The sequence below is a fragment of the Parus major genome, chromosome 8, assembly GCF_001522545.3.
Source record: "Parus major isolate Abel chromosome 8, Parus_major1.1, whole genome shotgun sequence".
Taxonomy (NCBI): Eukaryota; Metazoa; Chordata; class Aves; order Passeriformes; family Paridae; genus Parus; species Parus major.
Genome location: NC_031777.1, coordinates 24095840 through 24123392, shown reverse-complemented (window position 1 = coordinate 24123392; position 27553 = coordinate 24095840). Strand labels below are relative to the sequence as shown.

The 27553-nt window shown below is 41.7% G+C and overlaps 1 protein-coding gene across 7 annotated transcripts in view; it reads left to right on the top strand.

Annotated features, from left to right (window-relative positions):
• The window catches only part of LOC107208051 (BEN domain-containing protein 5), an 880445-nt gene that overhangs the window by 552370 nt on the left and 300522 nt on the right, over positions 1 to 27553 (top strand). For 4 of the 7 annotated variants that reach the window (XM_015635921.3, XM_015635920.3, XM_015635927.3 and 1 more), the window contains 2 exons: positions 3896 to 4109; positions 7939 to 8992. The exons of 1 other annotated variant lie outside the window; for it this stretch is intronic. In XM_015635921.3, the coding sequence (XP_015491407.1) occupies positions 3896 to 4109; positions 7939 to 8099 (375 nt within the window). In that variant the 3' untranslated portion in view covers positions 8100 to 8992. Of the gene's footprint in view, positions 1 to 3895; positions 4110 to 7938; positions 8993 to 27553 lie in introns of those variants that run through there. 2 more of the 7 variants (XM_015635926.3, XM_015635925.3) reach the window with 1 other exon arrangement.

Here is a 27553-nt window from a genome sequence, read left to right as displayed (position 1 = left end):
TCTACATTCTTAACACATTAACTGCTCATCTATCTAAGCTTGGTTTTACAGCTGATTTCATTATCATTAAATAAATGTGATGTTTCTTAAACAAAACTCTAAGTCCTTCAGAATTTCCTGTGCAGATCCTGTTTCTTGGTGTATATAGATGCATTTGGTACCCTAATCTGAGAACCCTTAAGGAGGAAACATCCATTCCAGCTTTGCTGTACAGTGGAATTACTGATGGAATATAGCATGAAACTGCATTTTCAGATTTGTGTTAAAAGATTGACTATACAATGTCTGTCCCTCTTGAAGATGAATTCAACGTAATTATTGAGGACAGAATGTACATAAAAAACAGTAGAATCTTGACACTTTGACAGGTGTTTGATTCAGATAGCTTTTCTTGCCTAATATATTTAAATATGTAATTTGAGTGATTATTTTGTGTGAATTTGTGCAATGAATACTTAGGGTGTATTACTGTACGAGTTTTCTTTACCTCCTTCTCTTCCACTTAAGGTCTGTGGGATAGGGCACATCCTTTAGTATTTGTATGCAGCTTTTCCTGCACCCTTTTTTCATCTGTCAGCTTCTTTGCACTTCTTTTGCTGAAGTTTTCTGTCTTTACAGATATTAGTATCTCTTTAATTATTTTTTGTAGTTTTGGTCCTGGGTTTGTCTATTTACTGGGTCTACAGCCAGCTCAGATGCCAAAAAATGTGAACTAATGATGTATTTGGAGTTGTTGGAGGGTAGTTTTCTTCAGGTTTCTTTATTTATGGCTTTACTTCAGTGTTCCTATATTGATATGCACCACTAGAGTATTTGAAATACTTTTTTTTACAAATCTTGCCCTTTGTGGCACCAGATTTGATCTTAGTAGGATTCTTTCAAAGCAGATAAATCTCTTCCCTCCAGAGGGAAAACGGAGTCACTGAAAAAGAGCCTGTGCCATTCATTTAAAAAAAAAAAGAAAGAAGAAGAAAGAAAGAAAAAAAAAAGAGCTCATCTTCTGAGGCACGTTTTAGATCTGTTGCAGATGTTAGCACAGCCACGCTGGTGAGCCTTGCTTTGAGTTCACTGCTGTCTCTGTTGCATTGTGCTTGAAGGTTGATCCTGCAGTCTCTAAAATTGGGAGTAAATTTCCCATTGATTTCATCAAGACAAGAGTCTGGCTCATGGGGCAGCTCTTCCAGCAAGAAGGAAACATCTTCTGAGTGTGGAGTACAGTGTGCTTCCCAGAGCTTTGGGATTGATAGGAAACAGTACTGGGCCTGATGTAGAGAGGTAAACTGAGACACGGGCAGATTGAATTCCTCACCGTAACGCTGCTAGAAATAGAAAAAGGGAGACGTAAGATTGCCGTGGCTGTGGCTGTCTGTCATGTAGTTGCTGTTTCCATAGGTGTTTCATACCAGCAATTGCTTTTTTAATAAATGAAGCATGTTAAAAGAGGAGATTGTCTGTCTGAAGCATGAATATTAAAAATTTTTCCTGTAACTTCTTCTTTTCTTTTGAGTAACTTCAAGCTAATGAATAATGCAGTATCTTAAGAGGCTAAATAATCTTTGGCAAAGGCAAACCCTGATTTTGGCAGAGAGGAATTGGATTTTTGATCAAGTACAACAGTCCCTACAACTAATGTAATACAGACATCCAAAATTTGGTATGTCATAACATTTCTAATCTTAGTTATTTTCTGGGTAAATAGAAAATCGTAGTTATTTTCAAACATTTTCCCTGAGAACTTTTCCAAGATCTAACCAGAAATAACTGAATTTAAACATGCACTAAGATTATTTTCTGATCACAGACAGCTCACTTCTCATTGAAGTTGCCTTACAAAATATATAGAGAACACCAAAAGAGTGTGCTTTTTAAAAAATTATTTATGGAGAGGCTCAACAACAGAGAAAAATGAAAAAAAATGAGTGTTGTGTTGTGGTTATTACTAGTTGAATTTCTGTCCAGGAAGACTTGTGAAAAGCATCTTAGAATCCCTTTAGTGGACAAGATTTTGCAGTACAGGCAGCTTACTGCATGTTTTATGCTTTAAGGAAGGTAGAGTTTTCTTTAATATATATATATATATATATATATATATATATAAAACATATATAACATAGCTTGTAGCCAAACCAGTCATATTACTCTATTTAAGTTTTTAAACATCTAGTTGCTTTTGAAGGATGCCATTGTAATAAAAAATTTCTTGGGGTTATAGTCCTCATTAATAATTAAAGCAGGTTTCCATTTAAAGAAAAATGGTATTCAGTGGAATACAGGCAGTAAAATGTTTGGTATATAAAATTTTACAGTAGCTTTGTCCAATTTTCATTGCATTTAATGGGACTTCTGTGATACTGCTCTGATTTGTATGGGTAGCAGCACAGTTTATGTAAAGCCAGATAAAATGAGTAAAACCACAGAAAACTAAGGGCAGAGCAGTTAAGGCAGTCTTCTGATGTAGTTTTGCTGTGGGATTTTGTTGACAGGATTTTTTTTTTAATCATAAGAAGGGCGAAAGTTTTTTTTAAGTGTTAATGTTACAGAAAGAACCCCTATTGGACCAGGTCTTATCAAAGCTAGATTTTGGCTATGCAGCAATCCAATAGTTTGGAATGTTGCTCTTGTCCAGATTGTCTGAAGGTAAGTGCAGTGAGCTCTGATCAGCAGCTGGGAGGTGTGGGTCACACCTTAGCTTGTTTTGATGAGAGCAAGCGTGTGACCCAGCGAGTGAAGTCCATCACCATGTGAACAAAGCTTGCTGTGTGCAGAGGTAGCTCAGGAGTCTGCACTGTACTCCAGGAACTGGAGCATGGACATTCAGGGTCCAAAGTACTTGTGGTTCCACGCAGGGCCAGTCTGTGTGTCCTGGTTGCACTTGTGTCAGACTTGTGCTGGTTACTCGTGGAGTTACCTCTGTGCTGTTGCTTGGAGGTGTCCTGAGTGTCAGGACTATCAGCTCAAATGTGTAGTGGCAGCCTAAGGATGCTGCTGGGATTCCTGTCCTGCATTTGTCCTAAGACTGGAGCACTGGAAATCTTGGGGTAGAGATGTAGGGTGTCCCTGTGGGAGACAGGCAAGCACAGTCAGTGCTGAGCAAGACTAATAAACAAAACCAGGCTTGAGCATCTTCCTTTTGGAGACTGTCCACTGGCTTCACACTGCATTTCCCAGTACTATATTATCCTGCTTTACTACTTCAGTGAAATACCTCGACTTCCCATTGTTCAGATAATGGAAAGTTTATGATGTTGCTGCAATGGGTCGTTGCCTAACCACAAAACAGTATTCACGTGGTGCATTTACATTGATTGTACGTGACAGACACACTTTGTGTTAGACCTGGAAGTTTTACAAAGCTTCTAAACTCTCCTGGCTTATATTGAAATTGAAGCTCTCAAAATCCTTTCTCCCCTTCCAGTTACTTTAAACAATCAGCCTGGGTCTTGCCAACAGGTACAAAATATAACTTAGGAAGTGATTTCCTCTCTACTGCCTCTGGAATATGCTTTGGGTAAAGTCTGTTTTAGCTGAAGGGAAGTGTTTCATCTTGCTCCTCAATTAGGCTGGTGCAACTGCTTGGTTTATATGCTGTGCATAATTTTATAATACTGGATGTGTTCACTGTTTCCTTCTTCAATCTGTTCCTGACCACAGCCTTTCAGGAGAGAGGTTATGTGGGGGGGGAAAGTAGAGATTGCTAAAAGGAACTATATTATGTATTGAGGTTGACTTGAACTCCCCGACCCACAAAGTTGGAAAAGTTTCAGAGTTAGGCAAAATGGGTTTGTTCAGCCCTAATTACTGTTATTTTAGTTCCTAATATTAATGTTCCTACAGCACTTGGATACTGTTGTGTGCTACATACCATAGATAAGTTGTTATTATTACTACCTTCTAGGTCCATCTTGGCAGTGGAATTTGGGTAGATGAGGAGAAATGGCACCAGCTGCAAGTAACACAAGGAGATTCAAAGTATACAAAAAATCTAGCGGTTATGATTTGGGGAACAGATGTTCTCAAGAACAGAAGTGTCACAGGAGTTGCAACCAAAAAAAAGAAAGATGCCGTTCCCAAGCCACCTCTCTCACCTCACAAATTAAGCATTGTCAGAGGTAGGTTATTTGAAAACTTTTGCTTCCTGCTTTGGAGTTTAACCATTAATCACCGAGTTGAAAGATGCTTCTTTTCAGCTCATTTAAAATTAACTGATTAAAAACTGTAATTCAGATTGCTATTGCATTGTGAAGTGTATATGTACCCAGGAACAGTAAAACACATTGCAATAGCTGTGCACAGTGCAGGCCTCCACAGCTGAAGAGTTTTACATTGACTTCAGTAAGGTTTGAAAAGATCATCACTTTAGACCACTTGCAGGGCAGGACTCTGAGCCTGGAGAACAACATGTTGTTCTAGAATTCATTTATAACATGCTGATTTTTTAAAGTGCATATATTCCTTTAAACAAGACTGAGAGTAGCTTTACCACGTTCTTTCATCCAGAACATAACCAGCTCTGGCATGAGGCACAGAAACCATTATAGCTGTGACTATAAAAATATGCATACCTTCAAGGGCAAGAAAGAATAGTTTTACCCTTTTAAGTGAAGAAAATGGAAATAATAAAAATTAATTGTTGGACTTGAATTGGAATTTGGACAGGAAGTGTAAATCGCTGACCTCATCTGGTAGGGAAAATTGCAATGACGCTTTCAGTAACTGCAAGCCTGAGTCCATGTGTGTAGTACTTTGAGAGAGAGGAGGCCTTTTCCTTTATTTAAACTGGATGGTGAATTTCAGTCCCTTTGTATCATCATGCCTGTGTTGCATCATTTCTGTCTCTCTTGGTATTTCAAGCTTCTTTTTTGAGTCAGAACTGAGTTGGTTCCTCATGGAATATATACTGAAATTGGATTTTTAGGTTTTGTGTCCATACTAAATTGCAGTAGGGCTGAAATAAACCTCCCCATTTGGTAGAGCTTCATTATTCTGCATTTCCTGTTCTTAGTTGCTATGTGCTCTTAACTGTGAACTCATTAAGAGGTGTTGTAATCGGCCATGAAAGTACCATGTTTTGGAGTAAGAAATACGATTCCTCTCTGAGTGTGTGCGTGTGTCTGTGTCTGTGTTGTGTGGGGAAAAGTTGGAAACTTATCTCCGTACTGTCATCTTTCTTAGTTTATAAGAAATGAGTAAAAGACATAGTTTGTTTTTTGTTTGGTTTTTTTTTCACTAAACTGCTTCAAGACTATATGTGGAAGTGGAAGCTGTTCCATGCAGATTTTCTAGTTCTGTCTGGGGTCTTTAGGTACAATCCTTACACATGTAGCTGAGCAATGATGTACTGGCCACATAAGGAATCCACTCTGTGGCGGTGGCTCCCTGTGTCAGCTCCAGATGGGAAGCAGAAGTGGTTGCCCTGGTGTGCATTTACAAGCACACAGCAGAAAGGGGTCATTTTCCACTGGCCCGTTGCAATGTGGTTTCCAGTTTCCCTGCTGGAGGCTTTTGCTCCTCAACGCTGCTGGCAAAGTTGTTTCTGTGAGAATTTCCTCTTCTACTTCTGTCAGGGCCACTCTGTGTTGCTCGAGCCATTTAAATGATAGCTTTCTTCTACCTCCCCTTATTTTGACTATAGTGAGTTTGGGAGTCTGCTCCTACAGGTACATGATGAGAGGCAGATAGAGCCCTTCCCTTTCTTCCCTTCCATACCTTTACACTCACCAGCAATTCAGCTCTTTCCTATTTCCTTGTTTTTCTATGTTTTCAGTCATACCTCTGCTTCAACCCTCATTTGAATTCTACTATTACATACCCTGGTTTTCCATGTTTCTCTTTTTAGTGTTTCTTTCACTTTGTCTCTGATTCCCCTTTTGTTAGACTCCAGCCTGTACAATCTCCTCTTGAACCAGTTAAACTGCATGGCCAGTGTTGCAGGTGTCAGGCTGCCTGTGTCAGTGGGACTGGGGAGCTCATAACCATGATTTTCCATGTTGTTGTGTCCTTTGCGTCAGTGTTAGCAGGTCTTGCCCCACCATGGAGAAGAAAGCAAAACAAGAGAAAAAGATGACCAGCAAAGGGACAAATAGATGAAATGTGAGGGAGTTTTCCATAGTCAGTGATTTGGATCAGGCATCACAAAAAGTAGTGAAGCCCCTGGTTAGCCTTTGAGGTCTACTTGAATTTTTGGTATTCAGCAGTACGAAGGGGTGTCTGTGCTCCTGTAAAGCCAAAAGACAAGGGAGCAGAACCCCCAAATTACTCTTTGAAGCCCTAAACCAGTATCCTTATGCAAGTACTAAACTACTATTTCTGCACCCTCTCACAGAAATGGAAGAGATGGAGAGGAAAAACCGTGATCAAGGATCTGTCTGATTCATACCAACTTTTAAAATTAGCTTTTGAATGAGTTCTGTCAAGTGATTCTTTGCTTGACTTTGTGGCTGAATGACCAACACAGCCTGTCTTTCACTGGGAGTTCACCTTACTGGGTGTATCTGCCTGGGAGTGTTCCTGCCACTGTTGTAGGGCCAGTTTGTGTCCTGCAAACACACTGCCTTTCTTAAGGCTCTCAGTGATGTGCCTCTTCTTCTTAGGTGTTGTATTTCCAGTCATAGTTTACAGATGATCAGAATTTCAGCTATCAGGCTGCATGCTGGTTAATTTCATTTATTTTATATTCAGTACGTCTTACAATATAAAATTCACATTGCTTTAGATGTTCTCATCATTCTGTGGACACAGACTAACTTATTTAAAATAGATTTTTGAGCGACAACATTAGTTCTTAATGTGTCTGATATCTCTACAGCTTCTTAAAAATCCCCACTGTGTAGTATGTAATAAAGAAATGATAAAAAGTATGATGGATGTGCACTGTTATAAACCTTGTTAATGCAAAATAACCTTTTATAAAACTTCTCAGAGGTTTCCAAATGAACTACAAAGCATGCATAGTACTTAATTTTCATAACTTTTTAATATGGTACATTAGAAATGTTGTAAACCATGTTAATTAAGCAATAATCTCTATGTCTTTCTGTATATGAAGCAATAAACAGCTAATAGAATAGATCACTAGGAAAGCAGAAAAGAGTTTGTTTAACCAGTCTGGGAAGCCTACACAACAAAATACATTGATCTGTTTATGAAAATCAAAAAATGCCAAACCTACCTATCCCTAAGGAGTTGTGTGTGTTGCACAACTTCAGATTTCAGTAACCTCTGCAGGATTCTGGCACCAAACTACCAAATCTGGGAAGAAGAATTGTCTCAACTTTCACTGCCCACATTGCTTTTGCAGTTATTGCTATTGCTTTTTATATTCCAGATAATGTTTATTTCACAAAGTGTATTGTTCAAACATGCAAGGAGATGATGCTTGTCCTGAATAATCTACCAATAAAAGTGAAATAAGGCCAGGAACAGGGTAGCTGATAAAGACACAGATGTGAATGTATGTGGAAGAGATGTGAAAAATGAAATATATGAGTTACAGTCTTCTGCTGGTTACTGCTTCTCTTCCTAAGCATTTCCATACCCTCCTGAAGGGGTGAAGGTGGGAGTGACTCACTGTGGATACAGCTCTGGTGGGACACTTCATCTGGGAAGAGACTAAATCTGCTGTGGAGATTCAGATAAATGCAGGAGTCAGGCAGGCAAGACTGACATCATGAAAGGTTGGGTTTAGCCTTGTTTCTGTAGGGAAAGCCTATTAATGTAGTCACAGCATAACTGGAAGGTGGTCATGCCACTGATTCAGGCCTGGTGATGAATCTTGACTTTAACAAGATAGCTGGTGAATCAAGGAAAGCTTCTCTTGTCTTGCAACAAATATACACAGTATATACTCACTGCTGTCTCTTGAGCAGTTAGCCCAGCTCAGGGCTATATTGTTGTCTAAAAATATCCTAATGACTCTTTCTTTTTCTTTTTTCTCCCCAGAATGTTTGTATGATAGAATAGCACAAGAAACTGTGGATGAAACTGAAATTGCACAGAGACTCTCCAAAGTCAACAAGTACATCTGTGAAAAAATCATGGATATCAATAAATCATGTAAAAATGAAGAAAGGAGGGAAATTGCAAAGTACAATTTGCAATAAATTTTGGATTTTTAATAAAGTCTTAGTGTTTTACTTAAGTGTTGGTTTTTGATTTGTGTGGCATTTTTGCTGATGGGAGAAGATGAATTGAAGCGTTGCTCTCTTCCTATAACTGATTCGTTTTTTGAGCGGTTCTGTCATGGTGTAAACTGCTTTTAACTGATGTAAGATATATTGTAAGTTCACTCACAATGAAAACTGAAGTTTCCAAGGTTTCTCCAGCGAGATGCAGTTTGTTACCTGCGGTTGTACACGGGCTGTGGTTCTGCGGACACCGACCCATTTGCCCTACGTTGAGTTTTACTGGAGTTAGTGGATCTCAGCTGCAGTAAAACATCTGCTTAGAGGGAAGAACTGTACAAAATTCACTTTGCTATTGAAAGGGGTTTTATTGTATTTTACAAAGTGTTTTTCCTGAAATGAAGTTTCAATCGTTTGTTTTTATAAATCTTTGTTTTGATCTCTGACAATATATTTGATCAAAAACACACAAAGAACATTTCTCTTTCAAGTATCTTGTAGGTACATCACTATTACCACTACAGTTTAAAAAAACCAAAAACCAAACAATAAACAACAAAGAACCCAAAGCTGTAAGTTGTAAAATCATGACAATTCATTTTAATAAATAAATCTAAAAGCAGTTCTTTTTCAGGCACCAAGACACTTCAGATTTCTGGTTGTGGTATGAAGTTCCTCAGTGTGTCCATACTATTGTTCTTGAATTATTACCTTTTTAGTGTATTTGTACTTTGAAGCAATTTAAAAATTGCCACACTATGGCAAGAGTATGTACAATAGAAAATTTAGTACAATTTTGTTTGGGTCCATAATTTAACAATGGACACTTTTAGCACAAATTTTAATTACAAATAAAAATAATTTTCTACCTTGAAGTTAGACTTGCGATGCAAAGTTTTTAGAAGTAATTTGTCATCTGAACTATATGTTACTGTCTGTAAATGAAACAAAATAACATGAAGTCTTTCCATGAAGGGTTTAGAGATAACTTGAGGTCTGGATTGATGAATTTTGAGGGTTTGTTATATTAGTGATCTCGGTTAACCTATTTATTTTAGGCTCACAGATGTGATTTTCTGCCTTTTGGTCTGCCTGTTCCCGAGTGTCAGGATTTGTTTCTTTGCTACCACTGCAGTTCAGTTTCCTGTAGTTTTGAAAAACTTCCCATTTCTTATCACCTCTCTGTAGCACTGGTCCACCCTGACATGAAGCCTTTTTCAGTGTCCTGTAAATGTAGGTAACTTGGGAAGGAACAGGCTGCTAGGGTGGGCTCTCCATGCCTGGAAGTATTTAAATGATAAAAGGTATAGTTGTGGCACTTGGGGACATGGTTTAGTGCTGGGTGAATGCCTGGACCTGATTATCTTAAAGGTATTTTCCAACATAAATGATTCCATAATTCTTTAAAGTGCTGTGTGGGTGGAAGAAAAAGAGGAGGGGAGAGGAGGAGGAGGAGGATGTGTGCTGGAGCTGCCATGCCTCTCTTGGAAGAGATGAGTCAAACAGGTTGTTTCTCCCTGTACATCACCTGTATGTAAATAATGGCTTAACTCATAAGTGTTTGCTTTATGCTTTCTAAAGACCTCTTTCATGGCTGCCTTGCACCAGCCTCGTGCTGTGCTGCCAGACAGGAACACCCCACTTTCACCACTGGTGTCCCTGCATTCCTGTCCCTTTCCCTAACCCCACACGTGTGACAGAACAGGTGTGTCAGATCCCACTGATCTCCAGGGTTCATTTCACAACAGCTGCTTCCTGTAGGATGGAGCCAGAGCTTTCGTGGGGAGGGGTGAAAAGAGCAGGAGTGTGTGTTTGCCAGTGTGCCCTGACGTTTCTTTGAACAGCCTCCCTTGTGTCCTGCTAATATCAAAAGTGTTCTTAGGTAGTGTTTAATGAAGTGCATAAATGTTTATGCTTCCTAATTTGGGATGCTAAATAGCAAATTAGTGTTTAAAATGTCAGTGCATGTGTCCTTTTATTAATTAAAAAGAATAAAATAGAGATAACACTGAAAAACATTTAAACAGCAAGCTCCCCTTTTCCAAGCAGACTTGTGAATGTTGTTTTTTAAGTGATACTAAGGCAACCCACTATTTTGGGGAAAATGTCAATAATTTCCTCAGTCTTTTATGGCTTTAGTACTAATGTGTTTCCATTGTAACAGATTTTTTAATGGGAAGATCAAGCTGTACTTCTTAGAAGATAAGCCTATTTGAGATAGCATTTTATGAAACCTGGAAAAAGCAGCTTAGAATTTAATTAGAGTTAGGACTCCAGCCTGGCCCCAAAAATCAGAAGTGTTAATTCCTTCTGCAAAACCAGCATCATCTTTCTAAGGCTTCTGCTTGACATACTCTTCCCATCAGATGTTAATACTGTGTTTTGCTGAAGAATTTAAATGTTCTCCTTGGGCAAAGGATCTTGGAAGGCTTCATAAAGTTTTTCCTGGAGATTTCATCAGCCCAGGTTAGTTTTTGTTTGTGTTCAAGAGGGGTATTTGGGTGACACAAAAAAGTTCAGTTCCATTTGAAATGTAGTGTCAATGGGGGCTAAGAAATGTGTCCATTGGACTGGGCAAGTGGCATTTAATGTGTCACTTGAAACTTTCTTGAGTCATGTTAAGGGAATAGGACTTATTAAAGGTAGAAGAACACCTCTTTATTATATGACTTGAACTTGAACTAAATCTTTGGATACTGGAAATAAGTTTTTTTGCTAATAACAAGCTATTTTTGCACATTGTGGTTTGCAGCATGCTGGGGGCTCTGCAGGGAGTAATGGGTGTGTGAATAACATTTTATACTTGGATTTGGTCATTACTCTTGTCTTTTCCTCCCCATGGGCCACTGTCGAGGTTTTACAATTGTTTCCCAGTGTGTCTGTTTGAAATAGGGAAATAGGCTGCAGTTACATGTTCCAGCAATACCCAAGAAAAATAGGAACTTTAATGGGGTTTGCTTTTCTGCTTTGCAAAACTCTGTATAAATTAACTGTGAGTTTCATTTCATTTCCTACACTGTGGCCAGGGCTGTTCTTGTTGGTACATTAATTCTTCCATAATAGTGCCTGCCTGTACATAGTTTGCTTTGCTCATATTGCATCTGCTGTGAATCCACCATAGGAAACTTAATAGAAAATAGTCCCTACTAACTTTTTCCTGCTCTAGGGTAACTTCATACCTGTACATCATGAAAAACAGGAGAGAGTTTTGACAGAAAATGAAGTAGGTTTTATTACAGGCTGTAATACCCCTCGTTTGTCATTCTAAGGTTTGTGCTGTGCCATTACCTCATACTGTAAACCTGGATTTGTAAGGATCAGAAAGACACGGATTTAAGAGGAAGTGACTGTTTACTCTTTTTTTAATCAAAGCAGGAAGGAGGCATTGCTGTTATATGAATAAGCTGATCTGTTGCCACACAATGCTGTTGTAATTTGTGATATTCATGATCTGATCCATATTAAAGTGCCTCTGGCACACTTGCAAGGAAGCAAGATTAGAGTTAACAAAAAGGGCTTTATTTTCTATTAGTGATTTTATAAGGGATATGAGCTGTTGTGTTAAAGGAAAGAATCCTACCAGGGACTTGAATACCTGAGTCAGGAAATCCAACCACTCAATTAAAAAAAGAAAGCTAGTATTTATTAGAGGGAAAAAAATCATTAGTTTCTGCTGTTCCAGAATAGGTTTGGTTTTACTGGTGCTTTATAGAGATGGGAGGGGTTTTTTAATGTAGTAAAAGTAGTGTAAAAGTTGAACTCTAAGCAGGAATTCAAGGTTGCATTGGTTAGCTGTTGTTGGCTGATTGACCTGTCAAAAGCTGGTGCATTCTCCCTGTGGGAGGTCACTTCTTTGTGCACCTTTCCTTTAATGTTGTATCTGAGAGATTACTCTGACAGCTGTTTTGTTGTTTCAAGCAGAGTTTATTGTCCTCTTGGCAGTTTTAAGTAGCAATAAATTGAACTTTTTTTGGGATTTACTGAAATTGTAACAATAATTCTACTTCATACTTCCAGAATCTATAGACTTTTAAAAATTAAAGCTAAGTGCAGGTCATTGCTAAAATGATACAGTCTTGATGCAGAACCTCAGAGAATTGTGTGAATTGGGAACATTGTGTATTAGCTGTAGCTTCACTGTGTGTTAGCTGTGTTCATGGTTTTGAGAACACCAAATCTGGCTGGTTTCAGAAGGGGAAAGCAGGGTTGTGTCACTTGGAGCTGTGCTGAGGATTATTTCAATATTCCATCTTTTTGACATGAGAATTCTCTTCTGAAAGAGACAAAGACACAACTTGTGCCTCCTCAGAATGAGGTGGTAGCTTTCTCCATACTCTTGAAAAAATTTGTCATTCTGTGCGTGCCTTTAGTCTCGGATTGATGAAGTCATAACATCAATTGCTCAGATTTTATTGGTGTCATTTTTTTCATCATAACAGTGTGGAACTCTGAAGTGATTCATCCAACACTGAGGCAATAAAAGCGTTATGAAGTACAATCATTGCATGTTTCATGCTCAATAGCTAATTTTTAATTTTACCATCTTGGGTTTTTTTCCATCCCCTCAGGGTTCCTAAATAGGAAAAGAGAATCATTTGGACTTGGAAAACAGGAACAGTGATTCAAGAAATTAATTTATGTGGTTGTTCATCTGTTTTACTTTTGCAATTATTTCTCCTGTTTATGTTTGAACAATAACTTTAATTCCATGCATCAGATGCCCTCTTGTCCTGCAGTGAAATCATGGTCCTGTGGTTGTGAGATCATTTGTTTACCATAAAGAGGGAAATACCTCACTTATGGCATCAGATGAAGTTGCATCATGCCTGGATCAGAGCAAGGGTGAAAGTGAGTCTGGGAGAGGAGGCAGAAGCTGAGCCTAAAGGATTTTTTTCTGTGCTGGAAAACTTCTTCCTACAAAGCAAATTGTTTCCTTCACATTTAGCAGAATATCAACTTTATGTTCCCTGTTTATTGATAGTAAAGCCTTAATGGAAGTAAAGTCTTCATGAATATATATGTTTATTGCATCAGGCTACCTACTGTCATGCTGAATTTTGGTCTTTGGTGATTTGAAATTAAAGAGTCACAGAAAATTTCCTGAACAACCCAAGAGAGGCATAAACTGAGGGTGATTTCACTTTTATTGTAATACAAGAATTGCTAGGAGTTCTGCAAAATAGAAGATAAGAAATGATGTGTGTTGGTGCTCGTGTATCCTTTACAGTTGGCCTGAACTTTCATGCCTTTGGAGTGGAGAGGGGTGCAGATTTCATGGGATGGACTGATTTGTCAGAGGAATTGTCTGTGAGCACCCTTTGGTGTTCACCCTGCTGAATGTGAACGATGTCCTGGGACAGCAGCAGGGGGAATGTGCCTTGATAGCTCCATATCACACTGGGACCAGCCCCTTCCAGAGGAGGAAAATTAATCATATCCTTCATATCCTTTCTACTCAAATATATCTTTAATGTCAGCCCAAATGTTTATATAAATCTGACTGAATTGTAGTTTAGTTTTAAAAAAAAATGTACTTTCATGTGTTTCTCATTTTTCTTGTAATTAACTGAGTATCAGTGTTCTGGGAGAAGTCTTTCTCCATGTTTCAGTTGGGGTATTAAGCCACTGATACTTGAAAATAGTCCATTTGGACATTTTGGTTTTGTGAGCCAGATGAACTATGATTTTACCTTTCCTTACGGGGTCCTCTGCAGGATTTATGGAAGAACCTTTAGAGAATAATTCTCAAAATGTGTAGGATGGAAGGTGGATGGGTCAAAAAGCATTGCCTCCAAGTTAATGTTCTGTGTTTTCATTTCTTTAAGAGTCTTAGCTTATGAAAAACTAAAACTCTGTAAAGTAGGATTTTGCTTTCTTTTCCTGCACTGTAAATTAAAATTCTTTGACACTCATTGGTTTCTTTGCGTTTGCAAGGACACTTTCACCTTTCAGGACCAAGTTCTGCTTTTTGCTGTGGATGCTTTCAGGAATAAGCAATCAAGGGTGTCCCATTTGGGGTTAAACAAGGCTGAAGGTGCTGTTGTAGGATCATCTCTACTTTGGAGGACAATGCAAGGAGCCACTCCCCTTGCTAGGAATGGGAAGGACAACCTTGAGGGTTGGATTCTCTTTAGGTATTGTCCCCTAATACAGCTCATCCAGGAAAGGTTATTTATTGCCACATTGGTGGATATGTGCAACTACCACTCTGTGGCTTTCCTGAACTTGCAAAAGTACGTGACATTCACTCACCCAGCCTGATGTGGAGGAGTATCCCAAGTCTGACAGCTCAGGAAGGCAAAGAAGAGGTTGTAGAAGGGTCACAGGAGGCCTTTCCCCCTTTTCCACAGACAGTATGTGCAACTGAGGTGAAGTCAGTAGCCAAACAGCAAAATCCCAAGCAATTTAACTGGCATTCAAGGTTTCAAACAGTGAAAAGTTTTATTAATTAAAAAAGTCCAATCACTCTTAACATTCCCAGAATTTAACCTTTAAGAAGTGTTAAAATCAGCAGCTAGGGACCTCGATCTAGTGCAGATACACAGCTGTATGTGTGTAGGTGTGATGTGCCATTTCTCTGTGTAAATATGCCTGTGCCATGTAAATCTACAACTTGATAATATTCTTGATGGTCCCCAGCCCTGCCTGTTTCCCTGGTCTTCCTTTTTCTGTGCTGTTCCTTCTGCAAATGGGAGTCTGTCCTCTGTGCTTGCCTCAGAGGGACAAGGTGGGAGCGTTTCATGATTCCTGCCTTGCAAATTGTCAGCAGGGCTCTCAAGTGAAATACCTGCTTGTTATTCCTGGGGGTGACTGACACAGAACTAGAGCATTTCCTTGGGAGATCTGGTAGTGCTGCTGTCACTCTAAGGCAGACTTTGCCACTCAGGGGCTTCACACAGCAGCATTTTTTGTTGTTGGTTTGGTTTTTTGGGTTTTGTTTTTTCCCTGCCCTGCCAATGCCTAGATTGCAGCAAAGAAAATTTCATTCTCATGTGAAGGTCTTTAAGTGCTAATATGGAATAAGTCAATCTTTCAGCAGTATCACTTAAAAACATTAATTTCTCAGAGGTTCCCCTACTATTGCTTTCAGTGGCCTGAAAGTTTCCCACCTAATGGCAGTGCCCAGGTGAGTGCTGGAAATCACTGGGCACCTTGAGAGATTTATTCTGATCTATGGCTTCAATCTGCCCTCTGTTACTTCCTTTTCCCAGCTGCTGTGTGAAAACAGCCCCCTGGTGAAGTGGGGAAGAAAGAGCTATCTCCAGTTCTATGATCTAAGTGTGGTTCTTGGTGAGGGTGTTTTTAGCTGTGCCCAAAGGTGTGCAGGCTGAGGTGGCTGCAGGGCCATGCCCTGAGCTGGTGTGGCTCCCTGCAGAGCACATCACAAAACTTCACTCAGCTGCTCCCTTGAAAAGAAACCTTGGCTAGACCACAGCAATGCTCTTCAGAAAATCAAGCATTCTTGAGAATCCATCAAAGTGTGAAATCCATCTTTTCCTTGAGTAGTTTATTCCAGTGCTTACTGCTACCCTTGCTGCTCAACTTGTGCCTTTTTTCTCTGGGAGTCTGCCTTAACTTATTCCTGGTTCCTGATTTGCCTGTCTTAATATCTTCCCCCAGTATTTCTGCAGCTCATGAATATCCCAATAGACTGAGTGCTTTCACTCTCCTACCACCACAGATTTTCTAGGTCATGACTGACTCATTTTTGTAATACTTTTCTTTTATGCCTACCCAAACTCCTTTTAGTTTTATGGAAATATTTTCTATAGGAGTGTTTGGTTTAGTTGAATATAGTGATTGATACAATCTGGTGGTTTAGGACACATGTCACTCGGTATTAGAATGTGATATACAATAGTAATTTCATTTGGTGGGCCAACCTTGATTTAATTTTGTAGAAATAAACCCCTGATATTATTTGATTCTTAACCAATTGATGTCCCAGTGTATTTCCCTTTTTACTCTGTTACTAAGTTTAACTCTGATTCTGTTCCACTCACGTGCCAGTGAGGAGACAGAGCACGTTCTTCCTGCTTTCCCAGCTGCTCATTCCTGTTCTCACAGCTGGGCAGGCAGGTGGGTGACGGGACCCAACCGCGCTGTGAAGGGCAGCAGGTGAACAGAGTTTCACAGAAAATAGGACACTGAAGTAATGGAACTCAGAAGAAATGGAAGCCAGAGCCTTTTTACTCCTGTAGAACGTGTCTGCAGGACACTTGAAGGGTTTTCTTGGTTGAAGATGCCTTTGAATTGCCAAAGAATGGTGAGGAGATATCACCATTATGTTGTGATACATTCCCAGAACTGGGTAGGGTATCCTTAGGGAGAAACTTCTACTTTTGGGGAATTACTTCACTCTGGAGCCTCCAGCCAAGTCCCATCAGACCTGACAGAAGAGCTTCCTGTGCATCAGCCCTTGCTGATTAATTTTTCTGCTACGATAAATCAAAGGTTGCTTTGGGTAGGACACATTTTGTTTGACCATTCCTGCTAAATGATCAACATCCTCTCTTAACCTCAGAGATGAGATGAGGAACTACCAAGTTTCTTCACTGAGGTGGTTTAATGAAAATTATCCTTTGCCAGAATTTTGAAGGTCAAAACCAGCTTAAATATGTAAACAGATATTCTATCAAGGTAAAGTAAAAAAAACCTTACAATTAATCTCTTCTAAGAAGTCACTTCCTTCCTTTGAGAATTTTGAATAGTGGTAGACAAGGTTCTTCTAAATTTCCTTCATCATCTCTCTGAAGATTCCCTGTTAATTAACTTAGTCATTTATAAATGTTATGAAATCGTGTTATTGACTTATTTCTATTTGTAAAGACACCAGGAAATTTGTGTACTGCAGCCTTTGAAAAGTAATTAATGTTTCACTCCTAAATGCCTATTGATATTTTTATGCTTCCTATTGATTTGAAATTAATATCTCTGTCAATTTAAAGCTCACATGCTGGTTTGTCCAGCTTCCAAAGAATGGACAGGACATCATTGCTGAGCTGATCTAGTTAAAATGATGACCTTCATCTGATGACCTCAAGAAAAAAATACTGGCAAAGTTCTGCCTAGTCTTGGCTTCTTCCCTCTCTGGGGCTGGTGGAAGGTGGCCCTTTCCCACGTGATTTGGGAGGGGTTGGGTAGGTTTTAACTAACTGGTGGTTTAATGATGGGAGGGGTAAGATCAGAGCAGTTTAAGTGTGTGTTGTAATACCAAGGGCAGAAACCAGTTGATGCCCTTACCCCAGTGCTGCAGGATTATTAAACACTCTGGGCAAGGCCTTGGTGGTGTTTTGCAGGGTTGTGGGTGGTGCAGAAGTTGCTCTCGAGGTCTCCTTGCTTACCTGACTAATCTGATCTCCTGTTCTGGAGCTCAGGTAGAACCTGTACCTGAGAGGTTTCACCTTTGTGGCGCAAGATGTTGCTGGATTTTCACCCTCGGTGTGTGAGAGAATTGCTTCTCATCAATAGCTGGGCTGTGGTGAGCTCCAGAGAGCCCCACTGGCTGCACTCCCCAGGGCAGCTCAGCTGCAGAGTTTGCTAAATGCTCTCAGGGTGGCACTTTGTGTGCAGCCCCTCTGCTCAGGGAACCTGCATGGCATTCTCTTCCTTGAGTGAGGACTGACTGCACAGGCAGCTCCTCAGAAGTTTGGGATCTTTTACTGCTGGGTAACAAACTCTGTTCTGCTCTGGGAAACCAGCTTTAGTGGAGCTTTTTTAGCAGGGGGATGGTTTGTTGGACAGTATTGTCTCTGCATGTGAGAATCACCTATTTGTACTGTCAGGTACCCCAAATGTAATTATTGGAAGAATCAGATATGTTATGATTAAAGGGATTCATATTTGTTATTCAAGGGTTTTCTCTTCAGCAAAATTTCAGTAACTGGTGACCTCTTTTGAGAAGTGACTCATTGCATTTTAAAGGCTTTGTAACCAAGTCATCCCTTCTTGTCAGGGACATGGAAGATGAATAGATCATTCCTGCCTGCGAATTCCAGTCTCAGGGGAAGTCCCTTTTCACTGCCTGTGGTGATGCTCAGCTGCATCACCACTTTTAATTGCCTGCAGGCTCCTGCAGGACTGCCTGTGTCCCCTCTGGCATGACCTACATCCTTGCAGAGCCAGGAATCCCTCGGCACTGGTTAGTGGAGCCTGAGCACAGGACAGAAAGTCCTGTTGTTGCTAATCCCTCACTGACTCCCAGTGCTGCAAGCTATGTGTCAATCTCTCCTTTGCCTAAATTCATCTGGCATTATTTTGCCTGTAGAAGGACACAGCTGTATTTTCTGTATTAAAGATGATGGTAGGAAATGTGGGTGGTGTCTTGAGCATTGGATACTGGGTGTGTTATACTGAAACCCAGGGAAGGATGTATTAAAAGGAGCACAGCACCTTATCAAACCAGGACCTCCTGCATCATGATATATATGTGTTTCTTTTCTTGAAAGAGGGAATAAATAGTGAAATAATCATTCCAGCTGTACCCTGAATTGCCTTGCTGCAGGTCACATCAAACTGTATGAATGTGTCAAACAGCTCAGTTTAATTTGGAAGGCTTGGGCTGGTGGAGGAATAAGATAATGATATTTCAGGTGAGTTAAACATTGCAGTCTGCTATGGAAAGGAAGAATTTATAAGGGGGTCTTCTTGCTCATTCTGGAAAGTTCTCCAAGAGTATCTGTTCCACTACTCTGTAGCACTGGAAGTGTCTGGACCTGCTGCTGAGCTTGTAACACAGGATTGAAGTTACTGATCCTGTGCTGTTGAAGTCTCAATGTGCCACAGGTTCATCTGTTCCAATTTTGCTTTTTCTACACAAATGACAGATAAACTGGGAATATTGTTCTCCAGGACTTGATTATTTTGTTTCCCCCCACCCAGTGAATTCACTCATGAGCAGCAGTCTATTTATTTGTTCTTGAGCAAATGTTGCTGCCAAGTTTGAGCAGCTTTTTTTTTTCCTGTCTTTGAAGAGTTTATGAGAGATCATATCCACTTTACCTTTGCTAGCCTGACCTGTCTTTTAAATTTTTCTTGGGAGATACACTCACCAATTCATCTGCTGTTATCCTACTCAGCGTCTCCTGCACTTGCCTGATCTTTCTCCATCAGTGATGCTTTTGTGCTGAGTTTTATCTTGGGTGGTAACAGTACATTTTACAGAGACATTATCTTTCCAGAAATGCCTTTCTCTAGAAATATCTTCATGGCTTTGTCATGCTGAGGGCTCATAATTCAGCTGCAATCAATGGCTCTGCTGAGGTTGTTATCCTTCCTTTGAGTTAATGTATACCAGACTTCCTATCACTGTAGGAACTTGCTGTCAAACTTAATCTCACCTCCATTTTTCCACTCCTGAAAGTCATCTGGAGGGATCTCTACTTCCCATCTGATATTTCTCTGTAGCCACATCATACTGACATTGCCTCCTAGTATTGTGCCATTAGTTTGTCTCTCTAGAGTGTGTCCTTAACCAGTGAATAAATGAAAACTGCCTTTGCTTTTGTGTAGATTTATACCCATTCTAAAACTGTTTGTAAACATTTAATGAAGTCTCAAATTGCACCAAATTGGAGCAAGTAGTTTTCCTTCCAGTAAATGACTGATAGTTCTCAGAAACAGGGACCTGGTGACTTGTTCAGCATCACAGCTTGAGTCAGAAATGAGCACTGATGACACAATCCCAAGTCCTCTAAAAGTCGAACAACACTGCTCTTTATCAGGAAACCATCCAAAGGCTTTTATAAAGTGGGGAACATCGGTGCAAACTTGAGGCTGGGCTCTGGAAAGCCATTTGGAAGATAAATTTAATGAGAACTGAATTTTCAAGGTTCTTGGGTAGCTTCAGTGATATTTTAGTCACTGATATTCTGATGGCTCTGATTTCTGGGGTACTGTACCTGCACTTCCACATGGTACTGTTGCAATATCAGACTGAGCTTCACCATTGTCTTTCTTTATGTATTTATTAAACATGAATAGCTCAGGTGAGCTGATGGTACATAATGCCACACTCACCTGTGTTTGCTGTTTCAGTGGCACTTGCCTCGAGGACTTGTGGTAAAATTAATTTTGAGCTTTCTAACTCTCGAGCCACATGCGTAATATCCCTGAAAAAAACCACCCTGAATGTCCACGCTGCTCCCTGATGCCCCCAACTCTAACTGCTGCTGTTGTTGTGTTTATTGTGCAGATTAATCTCGAATCATGGAGTGATTGTGAGCTTAAGCAATAATGTGGAGTGAAATCTCCTCAGTAACCGAGTTAGAAGGGAGTGCATTCCTGAGAAAGTGAAGGCTAAGCTTTACATCCGGCTGTGGAGCATGGCACCTCCCTTGGAGCTGGGATTAGTCTAATTCCCTCTGCTGCCTCAGCACCACCGTGCCTTGCCTCACTTCCCCGGGATCCCAAACACCCTACACCTTCCCACAGAAGCTGCCACTTTGGGATTTGCGCACAGTTTGACCTGCCCATCCTCTGCAGCCGCCCTCCTGCCCCTGAGCCAGGGGAGCAAGCTCCAGCTGAAAGCTTCTTAACTTAAAAAAACCCCAAACAACCCACCAAATAACACTGGAAAATTACCTTTTGTTGTTTGTTTTGGATACAGGGTAAGACAATACCCGTTGTGTACAAAGGTTGAGAAGAGCATTTAGCCCCAGATAGGATAATCTTTTGATGACAAAGGTTCAATTTTGCAATTAAATTGCTGCAGTTTAGCAAATCATAGCTTTGTGTTTGTGTGAGAGCAATTGCTCTACAGTGGCTGCAAACCTAAACCTGCTCCTTGTGAGCCAAAAGAAGTCAAACTACTTCAGGGTTTTGCTGTGCAAGTGCACAAAAGGGGGGTCACTTTGGCTCCCATATGGCCAGAACAGGAGTCTGAGAGCTGCTGTGGCTGAGCTGGATGCCAAGGTATAGACTGAATTCTCTTGCAGGCTTTCCACTGGCAAAAAGAGAGGGTTTTTTTCCTCATTTCCCATTGTTCCACTTGCAGCCAGAAAAACCCCAAATTAGCTTTGTTTGTGGGAATCACACACCTCTGCTGGTTTGCAGGTCCTTGGGCAACAAAAATCTAGACAAGAGGGTTCATCTTTTGTTTTTACAACGCTCTGGATCACATTCCAAAGGCGCAATCGAATCCTGAAGCCGCAGTGTGAGGATCTTGTTGTGTGCACTGATCTGTGCATGCTCTCCGTGGTTGTGCTGCCTCCCTGACCGGCCCTCGGTGTGGGACGAGGTGCAGAGAGGCTCTGAATTCCTATTAGAGGCAATGGGAACCTTTCCAGTGGGTCACAAACCAAGCCTACAGGGAAGGAATCTGCCCTCTGCACAGTAGCAGCCCTACTGCTCAAGCTCAGGGCAGATACAGCGGGTGGCCTTGAGAGGAAGTTTTTTGGGTGAGATGTCCTAGTATGGGGTGTTTGCATTGTAAAGAGGATTTCTCAGGAGCAGCTTTTAATCTTTGCCCAGGTGGAGTTGTGCAAACACCGTTCTGACATCAGTCACGCTGAGGACACGTGTACACAGGGTAGCAGTCACTCCTTAAATATGGGAATCATAAATATGTGTTGACAGAGAAATATATTGAAGCAGTTTCCAGTGCGTGCTGTAATAAGTAAACCAGCCATTGTGTTCCACAGAGCTGCATGCTTTAAATGCCTAACAGTAGAGAACAACCCAAAGTGAATCACAGTAATGGAAAAGAAAGTGTTTACATCTCTCAAAATGCTCTGTACAATAATCATTCCTTCTTTATAAATTCGATTTTGGCAAATTTGAATCCAAACGAGATGAAGTTTGAAACACAGGCTTTCATGGTAAGGTACAGCTCGGTGTGTAATCTTTTGCAGGTGGCTGGTATTCATTTATTGTTTGTATTTCCATTTTGCTTAGCAACCCCTGTCCTGGAGCAGGACCCTGCTGCTGAGAGGGCTCTGCTAACATTGATGGAATGGATGGCTGCTGTTTTGTAGTGAAGCCAAAACTAAACTAATGGCTTCTCATTCTGTCCCCTCCCAATGAGAAATGATGAGGGCCAGCTGATATTTAGCAATGGGATTATAACTCTTGAATTACTGAGTCAACAAAGTATCTGGGGGCCCTGTCAGGCTCAAGTGGGTGTAGTTTTCCCAGGTTTTGTGTCCTGATGGCCAAAGCAGGGAGCAGTGTGGAGTGCTGCTCCCTGGATAACCATTTCCTGACAGAGCTGCCCAGGCGAGCAAATAACCGCTCATGATTTGTGCGTCCCTGCAATTACAGAGGAGCAGCCTACCCCACATTGCTAAGCACTTACTAATAACTCCTCTGCCAGTGGCACAGCACCTGGATCCCTCAGACAGACAGTGCACACCACGCTCCCAGCTCGGGAACTTATGTAAGTCAACATTTACGGAGCTGTACCCGAGTCCTCGTCTAACCTCTGAAGCAGAGATGTCCTGATGTGTCAAGGGTTTGTGGGAAGCAGTAATATCTCCATTTGAGAGCTGGAAAGTTGGAAAATGTAGGCTAACTTTTAGTCTCAAAGTCCTTTCATCAGCAAATTCCACAGAGCTGTGCCTGAGCACTTTGGAGGAGGGATTGCTGCTGCAGCGCAGAGGAGCCACTGGTCATTGGCAGCTTGTGTTTGACAGTCCTGGCCAAGTTCTTAAATGGTGACACTCAAACCTGTGCTTCAAACCCTCCCCTCGCCCTGCAGCAGCCCTGCCTTGGGACAGGATGCAGTGCAGTCCCCCTTTAGACAGGAAATCTGATTGTCTGGCACTGGAAGGAAGTTTGAGCTCCAAGCTAGTGAAAACTAAAACTTGAATGGTATTTAAATACCCCGGGGGGTTCTTTGGAGCTGTTTCTGGTGCTGTACTAGGGTGTGTCTGGCTCAGAAGTGGGGAGGATAATATTCTGCTCTGTGACAGTGCCCAGATGCCACCCAGGACCAGGCCATGGCCAAGGCTCTGCACAGCTGCCTCGGGATGTTGGTGGTTTGCATGTGGTGGTGGTTTTTAATAGCAGAGCCTTGTGCCCAGAGGTCACACAGGGGAACCACGTGAAAGGCCTTTGCATGGAGAGGTTAGAAACAATTTATGTTAATTCTGGACTCCAGCCAAAGCTACCCAGCTGTTTAGCTGAGACTGGGAGCTGACAGACCAAAAAAAGGGCGCACACAATTAAAATGTCACTCTCTGGAGAGACAGAGAGGGAGAAAGGGGCAGCCGTCAACAAAACCAAAGTGATGCAGACCTGAGTGCAGGAAATGGTTTGGGAGGAATGGCCCAAGTGTGAACACTGTGGGCATGTGCTCAGTTCCCCCCAGGTGCCCTGGGAGATGAGACAAGCCTCTCTGTGATGTACTGGTGGCTGCTGGGGTGCTCACAGTAGCAAAGGACACCCTAAGCTTTGGTTGCTGGAGTTGTGTGGCTTCAGTGTCGCTAATTGAACTTTCCATTGGTGACTAAGGATGACAAATACCTCCTGTGGAATTCACCTTTGTTGCAGGGAAGCAGTGGCAAGGAAGACATTTTTAAAAATGTTTTTGAAATGTTGGTTCCCAAAGCCGTGAGTTTCCATATTTCATTTCTCCAGATATGGTGCTGATTGACTGGTCTGTGACTGACATTTTGTACACAGCCCTTCTGAATTTCTTCTGAATTTCTAACACTCTGTCCTGTTCACAGGTCCATTATTGCTCTGTAAATGCCAAATATTTGGACTCTGAATGCAATGGCCCATGCTTCTAGTTTGAGTCTTCTCCAACATTATTCTCCCTTCCTCCTTTCTGCCCACAAAACTCACATTACAGCATGGGAGCACGTTTCGGTGTGTACTTCCCCTCTCAGTGCTTTGACAAGTTGAGCAAACTTGCTGAGCAAAATCTCTAGCCAAATACAAAGAAATTCATCTTCAAACTTTCTCAGCAGAAAGATGGAAACTGATGAAATATCCATCTGGATCAGCCTCCTCTGTCAATAGATGGTTCTGCTGAGAGCTTTCCAGTGCCCGGCTCCTTCAGCAGTTTTTATCACAGCAGCTGTGACAAAGTGCTGTCCTCAAAAAATGACATCTTCTCAACCTTGACATCATTGCCAGTGGTTGAAAATCCAAACCATCTGTTTTTCTGAGTTTGTCTGACTTTGTTCTACCTGACATGACACTGACAGTGTTATGTTTGGCTGGAATGCAAATGAAATGGTGTCATGTGCAAGCCAGTCCAAAAGGTCAAAGGAAGGAAAGTTTAATATCAGTTTAGGGGGGAAAAAAACCCAACAAACATCATTTCATTTCTATCTTTATAGGCCTCCAAATCATCCATGATAGTGATGTAAACCAGCAGACATCAATCTTATCCCTAATAAAAAGAAGCATAGGTTGTCAAAAGTAATTTGCCTTTTAAAGGATCCTGAAGTGTGAAAACAAAAGTACTTTACACAGGAATAGAGACAAACAAAAGGTAGGAAATATTTTTCATAGATGCCTGATGAAGTCTGGTTCTTTGTGACCTCATCAGATTTTTTTTAATGAGAAAAGAAGGGTAATTTCAAGCTCCAAATCCAACTTAGCTGTGAAATGAGGAAAAAAAAATGTTGTATCTATCTGAATGAAGGGGGGAAATCATCTTCCTTAAAAATAATCTAAAAGTGATGCTTATTCTGTGCTTGTGTGCTCACTGCTCACAAAACCCTTTCAGAAAAGAACTTGCCTTCCTTTCACCAGGGACCTGGAAACAGAGAAGTTGTGTGGCAAAGGTTTCTTAAACTCATTGCCTTGGTTGCTTCCAGAGCTATGAATCCTATTCCTCCTTTCCAATGTAGTTTCCTGTCCATTTGAAAAATCTGTTCTATTATATATACATGACTCTTCTAACCTACCTGAAATGCTAAGTTAAAGCAAAATTCTGTTTGTTGCCAGTTGGGTTTTGTTGTTTTCTGGGGGTTTTTTTAGTAGTATTTTCTTTGTTATTAGAAATTAAAACATTAGCCCCAGGTTTAAAGATTTTTTTCTTCCATTCTGCCCAAAGTTTTCCCCTATTCTAAGACAAAAAAAAAAACCCTATGAACCTTCAGGTACTGCAATTCGTGGAGATTTCTGTTTTTCTGCATGTCTGGAGTTGCCAGAATCAGGCATTTCTGCCTTTGTACATCCAAGAGCAAATGACAGGAGTCAGGAGCTGATCACTCTAATGCCATCCGACAGAGGGTGTGAGGATTTTACAGCACTGGAATCACTGAACTATTCAAAGTTGCTGCACCAGTTTGGAGCTTACAGAGCCAGAAGAGACTGGTGGGAGCTGGGATGTGCCTTCCAAAGAGGGGAGATGTGCCCAGCTTTGCCTCTCTGTGCCCGGCACCTCGCGGCTGTGCCGGGATCCGGAGCAGGGAGGGAGCTGTGCTCGGGCTGCTCTGTGGCTGCCAGCCTCTCCCTGCTGCTGGTCACACCTTTCAGGGTGATGGTTTTCACTCTGGTGCTGTGAGTTGGTGCAGGTTTTTGGCTGTGGGAGTGGACATGGCTTTCCTCCACACTGTGCTGGCTCTGGTGATTTCCCAGACATCACCCCTGCCCTGCACAGCTCTGTAGGAGCTCTGCTGTCCCCTCATGTGCTGCTTGGAAAACGCAGTAACGTGGTTTGCACATGTGGAGAAAAACTTTTTTGCCTTTCATTCTCTGTGTGGCCTTTGGATATTAATAGCTGACAGATTTCCACTTCTTCTCATTTTTTATCTGCTCTGTATATGCCATTTGTTATCTCTTTTGTATATGACATCAGCATAAGGCTTTTGTTGTACAAATTTTTAATAAAAGAAAGCCAAAATATTTGAAAGCTAAAGCGGATATTACTTTTCCCATGGAGTACACAACCTTCTTTTGATAGCCCAGACCTTTGATAAAGTGTGTTGTAAGCCAGGCACTGTATTCAGAAAGTATTTACATGCTTGGTGGTAAGTCTGGTTTTTTTTTGTAACAGATGAGCATTTTACTCTGAGAGACAGTTATAATTAGTAGTGAGATGCAGTTCTAATTACAGATAGTGCTGACACTTGGCATTCAACCTTTGATTCAGGCTGAGCCCTTGGGTTTGGTGCCTGGTTTCCTTTGTCAGAAGGGCTGGGGGGCAGATGGGGCGTGGGCAGTGTGAAGGGGTGGCTGTGGAGCACTGTGACACAAGGGAACCCCATCCTTTATCCCGGGCCCTGGTGGGCTGGGGGCTGAGGAAACACCTCCTGCCAGAGGCCAGGAAGGGACAGGGTTCACTGGGATCAAAACCCTCAGTCCAGCAGTGCCAGCCCAAGCAGCAGCACCGTTCTCAGGGGTCTCCTGGGAGTTTGGAGAGGCTTTGGAAGCGGGGCCACGGCGCTGGTGTTGGGTGCTGTGGGGATGGGCAGGCGCAGCCGGCGGTGGCTGAGCGCTGAGCTCCGGCCAACCCCAACTTCTCACTCTGATGTTTGTCTCAGAGGCCCTGGGCTAGAACATTGCTGTGCCATTTCACCTCCTGGCCCTCAGCCCATCGCGATGCCGGTGCCACCCTTGCATAACTGAGCCTTGTTATGAATGACTGGAGAAAGTGCCATTACAGATCTGCTGCTGCCGGGGGCACTCCCCAAAACAACACCCTGTGTCTAAAAAAAACACCAGGAACTGCATGAACTCGCAGAGCCCTCGGTGTGCTGATGTTACAGCAGGATTTGGTGCTGCACATGACCCACTTACAGCCTGGGAATGTTTTCAGTTTTGCTTTTCTTCACCTAGAGATCCTCGCTTTCCCCTGCGCTGTCCATTTTTAAAAAGGAAAGAAAATAAAAAGACACAAAAAGAAGGTTTCTCTATAGGTGTGGCTTATGTCCTTGCATAAATCCCTCTGTCATTATGATTTTCACATTGGTCTGATCTTGTGTGTCTTTGTTACTTCGCTTTTCTCTGGGTTATTCCCTGTTCTCACATTCCCTGCCCTGAGCTGCTGAATGAATCTAATGCACACCCATCTTTGTGTACCTCTTTCCCTGTTCCCTACTGATGATCTTCAGGAAAGTGCCTTTATTTTATAGACAGAAGAAAATGAACAGGAAGGAAATAATGAACTTGGAAAGGAGAAGTGTTGAGACTGCTCACAGTGAAAGTTTTTACAGCGGCGTAGCTCCGGCTGAGCCATGGCGACAGGGAGGACCTGCCAGTGGGAGAGCTAGAAAGCATTTTTCCTTTGTAAACAAACTGCTGCAAGTGTTTGTGCCCTCTGTGACCACCTAACCCTTGGTGCTGATCAGCAGATCTGCAACTGCTTATCAGCTGTGCTCTGGGAGGGCTGCGAGGGAGCACAGCGGTGCTTGGTGAGCGTCCAGGTGTGTGAGTGTGTCAAGGTGTGCTGAGCTCATCCAGCTGTGCTGAGCTCATCCAGCTGTGCTGAACTCATCCAGGTGTGCTGAGCCCATTCAGGTGTGCTGAGCTCATCC